This window comes from Alosa sapidissima, chromosome 16 (genome assembly GCF_018492685.1).
Source record: "Alosa sapidissima isolate fAloSap1 chromosome 16, fAloSap1.pri, whole genome shotgun sequence".
NCBI classification, from domain to species: Eukaryota; Metazoa; Chordata; class Actinopteri; order Clupeiformes; family Clupeidae; genus Alosa; species Alosa sapidissima.
Window position 1 is genome coordinate 16,961,177 of NC_055972.1, and position 5,121 is coordinate 16,966,297.

A 5,121-nucleotide genomic window follows, 5' to 3' on the forward strand; every position below is an offset into this window, starting at 1 on the left:
CGTCCCTGTTGTTGCTGATTTCTGATGGTGCATGAGAGTGCTGATCGTGCGCACACCTTATGATATGATGTGCATCTTTTGCAGGAGCGGAGTGCCAGGCTTAGCTTGACTGCTCAAGTGTGTGTGTGTGTGTGTGTGTGTGTATGTGTCCCTAATTAGTTGTGTTGTGGAAGGCTCCTAGGGCTCTGAGTTCTAATGAAGGAGCAGCAGTCTCTCACCTGCCTGTTCCATGAGGAGGTGGCGCGGGAGGAGGAGGAGGAGGGAGGGAGGGGAGAAGTACACCCATCTCCAAGGCAGTGACGTTAGTATCTGTCCAGATCCACGGGAAACCGTGCTGTCTCCCTGGACTTTTCTCCAAGGTGTTGACCTCACTTAATGTGGGTAAGCTGCGCATGTAACTCCAATCTAAAGATTGCATATTGACCTTCTGAAGAATTATTCACCGTCGTTGCCTCAGTGGAATAGCTGGTACTCACCTGACCAGATCAGATGAGGTGGTTTAACTCCTTGCAATGTTAAAAACACACACAATGGCTTGATTGTGCAGCCATTTGCTCACTAGCATCTACAGTATTGTTAACAGTACAGTTGACTCAAAGCCTGTGTTAGATAAGGTCCACTACAACTGGCCTCCCTGGTCAGGGATCAGCAGCCAGCAACAGGAGAAACAATCCTAGATGCAGTAGCCTTAAAGCAGGCAGAGCTGGAGCTCAGCCAAGCGTTTGTTGCTGATGCTGTTCTTGTTCTTTTCCATCTTCCCTGAGCTAATGCTGGATAGTCCTTTGGGGTTGGGGGTGTTCTCCACTGTGCTGCTCTGTCCTAAAGGCTTTAGTGGGGAAGTAAACAGATTGATGATCGTTAGGCACGTACGCCCCGGGGTGGCGTGCTGTCCTTGACTGAGAACAGGGCTTGCAGACTGGCACTGTGGCACTTCCATGGGCAAAGAGGACCGAAGAGAGTGGCCCAGGAGGCCCGTGTCCAGGGCAGACCGGGTCGTCCGTTCAGTTAATTTAGTCCAGCAAGAGCCGGGGAAAGTTGACTCACCAAAGCGGAGATAAAAAGTCCCATCACTCAACGATGCACAAGTCTTTGTGTTGTCCCATCAGCACCAGTGCCCTCCCCTCTCCTAGCAAGAGGATTGCCTATGAGCCATCCCGCAGGGAGTTGGAGGCCTTAAAGACCAATAGACTGTTAAATATTTTACTCTAAGGAGGGTGATATAATTTGCCATGTTGCTGGCTGGGTCATAAATACAGAGGCTTTGGAATCGTTGTTAGATTGCAAATATCGACTTCAGATACAGTTAGTTTAGCTCACTAGTGCAGGAAGTCTTGTATTTTAAATGAGGGAAACTATGGAATAACAACATTTCTTTTCTTCACTCTTCATTGGTTTCTTATAGCAGCCAGAATTAAATTAAAATCTTTCACTTTGGCCTAATAGGACACTTCCTGGATCTGCACCTTTCATCTTAATTATATGATCCAGTCCACTGCAGTCCTCTGATGAACATCTGCTATGTCGGCCTTCCATGATCAACACTCAGTTTTTGAAAAGTGCTACATGAATAAAGATTATATTATAAGAGGTCAGAGTCAAGATTACCTTTTGATGTAATGATTCAACTAATGCTCGTTCGTTCGGTATGGTATCAAAAAATGTCTTCAAAAGACTCATCTGTTTAACTTGTATGAATTACTTATATTGGATTAACTAGTTAATTCTCACATTGTTGTAGTTTGTATATGTGTATGGTTAATGTTATTATTCAATATTATTACTAATAGTGGTATGTTTTAATTTAGGCTATATGACACTACTTTAAACTGTTAAGTTTAATGTCAATGTCATGTTTATTGAGGTCATTGTAAATCGCTTACTGTACAAAAGGGTCTGCTTCACTGCTTCCTCTCGTTAGCAAAGATCTTTGCTTGTTGGTGTAAATACTGTTACCGTGGTTACATAAGTAATGACTGATGATGGAGAAAACAGACACTCATTGTGTTGATACCTTTTATTCCCCCTTGTGTTGGCAAATGTGAGCTTGTGGATAAGACGGAGCCCCATCCTTGAGAGAGAAAGAGGATGAGGGCAGCCCCTCCTGTCCATTTCAATTAGGAGAATGTGCTGACTCTCACTACCCACACATTAACTCCCTCCCTCTCTCAACACACACACACACACATATACACACACACACACACACATATACACACATACACACACACACACAGAGTTTTGCTGCCTCTGGCAACACTTTATTTAAACACACACACTTCTTCGCAGCACCTTGTCCAAGTTAACACAATGTACCTGTGAAACTGCAGAGGCGTGTGTTTGAGTGCGTCTGTGTGTAACAGGGCTGGTAAAAAATGCAACAGTTAGATTACAAGAAGATTTGTGAAAAAAAGAAACATTTTTAATTGAGGCATTCTTTTTACATCAGTCTCTACAAAGTCACTCAGGCATAACAAACATTTGCAGGACTATATCATCAAAGGGGATGTGCTGTGTACAGTGGGAGCAGATGAGAGATTCAAGCACACAAGACACTTGAGACAACGGCAACACACCAGTGTACCTTCACCCAGCATCTTCACAGGCTGTAGCTCTGTACAACATACACACACACACACGCGCACACGCACACACACACACACACACAGTGTTTTGGCTAACATACAGAACATCTGTATGGGGAATATATTTATATATATATTTTATATAGCGTTGAATGGACAGAACAAGACTTAATGGTCTCATTTATATAGAGGAAATATAGTGGGCTAATATCCAGGTATCTAGACGTCTCTTAACCCATATGAATAATGGGACCGTCTGACCGTGAATAAAAACTAATGAGAATCAAACGGAGTGTTGAAACACAATAATTGCTTCTTATGTAATGCTATATTTAAAGGCCTGGTTTGACCGGGGAAAGTTGATTCACCAAAGCGGAGATAAATACAAGCATTACAACGCTGCAAAGTCTCATCACTCAACGATGCACAACTCTTTATGGGTTGTCCCATCAGCACCAGTGGCCTCCCCTCCCTCAAACACTGTGCCGCACTGGTGCTCTTGGCAGACGCAAACGCTGGCGCTGGAGGAGGTGGAGTTGGGCAGCGCGCCCTGCTGTGGTACGCACGCGTGTATGATTGATCAGCCTTATCAGGAGTGCCATCTTAATGAGTTCCTTAGCAGAATTATTTATTTAAATCTGGGAGGAGAGAGAGAGAAGGAGAGAGCGAGAGAGAGAGCAGGACGGTTTGTGATGCCAAAACGCCTCTGGCACTCATTCACATTTCTCCTCCTCGCCGTTCTTCTCCTCACAGCCCCACATCTCTTCTCCTCTTTCGTCCTCTTACCGCCCCTCTCTCCCTCCCTCCCTCTCCCTCTGTCTCTGTTGCTCCCTTGGCACTAATGGGCTTTGGGAGTTGCGAAGTCCCAGGCCGTGTCTTGGGCGCACTTCCACATGGCGCGCACCAGCCGTGTGAAGCCCATGTCCTTGGGCTTCTCCAGGCCCCGCATCAGACGCTGCTTCATGATGGCGATGAACTCCTTATTGCTCAGCTCCCCATTGCCTGAGACAGTGTGTGTGTGTGTGTGTGTGTGTGTGTGTAAGGGAGAGAGAGAGAGAGAGAGAGCAGGAGAGATAATGAGACATTATTATTTATTATTTCTTTTTTTCCCCCTTTTTTATGTCAATATCTTTTTGATGTGGTGGTGATTACTAATCTTGTTATTAGTGATCTATGTCTGTACACAGATCAAAGATCATATGAACTCTTTTCATGGTAATAAAGCCTCTGAAACTGCAAACCGAGACCGTGCATGTGAGACATACAGAGAGAGAGAGCACAGGAGGGGAGGACAGTGTTATTAAGATGGAGAGAGCAAGTAATGGCCTGCTAGGAGCACAATGGACACATTCAACTCCCGTTGATTAACACTTTACTCTAGCCTGAGGTGATCAGCTTGTAAGTGGAAATGCATACACACACATACACACACTTACCGTCACAGTCAAACAGTGCAAACACCACATCACACACGTGGTCGGACAGCTCCACTTTGGCCACAGTGCGAGCCACCTGCTTCATGGTAGCTAGGGGAAAAAGAACAGAGTCTCTGGATGAAGAGTCTTATTGTTTTCCTCTTACTGCCAGCTACTGCATTCTACCATGTGAATTTCATTATAATTCGTCAGACCTTATTTTCATATCATCTTTTAATATTAACTTTGGAAATGTGTTTTTTTAATTGAGCTCTGCTGTGGCACATGCAGTCAGATCAGGGCAGGCCTTTTGATCATCAGCATAGACTGAGGGAGGAGACGAGGGCAGAGGGAACCTGAGAGAGATCATTAAGGGAAGCTGAAAGGGGGATGCCTGTCCTCTCCACAGCAGAACAAGGGAGAGAGGGAGGGAGGGAGAGAGAGAGACTGCAGTAGGGGAGGGATGGCGGGGGGAGGCCCGGTGGTCGTGAACTGGATTAGGAGGATATCGTTTTTGTGTCTTGCTGAGCTGGATCAATAACAGGCCCACTCCCTGGTGTGCTATCGCAGAGATATGAGCAGGGAGGACAATAAGAGAGAGAGAGAGAGAGAGAGAGACAGAGAGAGAGAGAAAGAGAGAGAAGACAGCAAGGGATTTGAGAGAGAGACAAAGAAACAGAGAGAGTGAGAACGAGAGAACTTGAGAGAGAGAGAGAGAGAGAGACAAAAAAACAAAGAGGGAGAGAGAGAGAGAGATGGTCACTGGCGGAGACTAGTCAGAGAAAACAGTGCAGCAGGGCACAGGAGGACCGAATTGAAAAATGGCGACGGAGCGAACTAAGGAATGAGGCAAGCGCATCCTGCCTCAGACTGGGCACATCCATCTCAGGCGCCCTGACAAGGAGGGCGGCCTTCATAGCAGCCACTGCCTCCAGGTCACAACAGAAACACACAGAGACGGCGGAGAAAAAGAAACACGGCATAGATAAATAAATAGATGACAAGGTGACAAAAAGCCTCTTTAGTGGCCATAAGGAGCATTGATTCAATCATCTTATGGATAGGAAGAGGGGAGAGGGAGGGCATGAGAGATGAGAGAGAGATCACAGAGGGGACGAGAGAGG

At 45.9% G+C, this 5,121-nt stretch overlaps 1 protein-coding gene across 6 annotated transcripts in view; it reads right to left on the reverse strand.

Annotated features, from left to right (window-relative positions):
• Positions 1-2,397: 2,397 nt before the first annotated feature.
• The window catches only part of micu1 (mitochondrial calcium uptake 1), a 47,622-nt gene continuing 44,898 nt past the window's right edge, over positions 2,398-5,121 (reverse strand). For all 6 annotated transcript variants that reach the window (XM_042066386.1, XM_042066385.1, XM_042066384.1 and 3 more), the window contains 2 exons: positions 4,019-4,108; positions 2,398-3,584 (listed from right to left, as the gene is read on the reverse strand). In XM_042066386.1, coding sequence (XP_041922320.1) covers positions 3,421-3,584; positions 4,019-4,108 — 254 coding nt within the window. In that variant the 3' untranslated portion in view covers positions 2,398-3,420. The remainder of the gene's footprint in view (positions 3,585-4,018; positions 4,109-5,121) is intronic.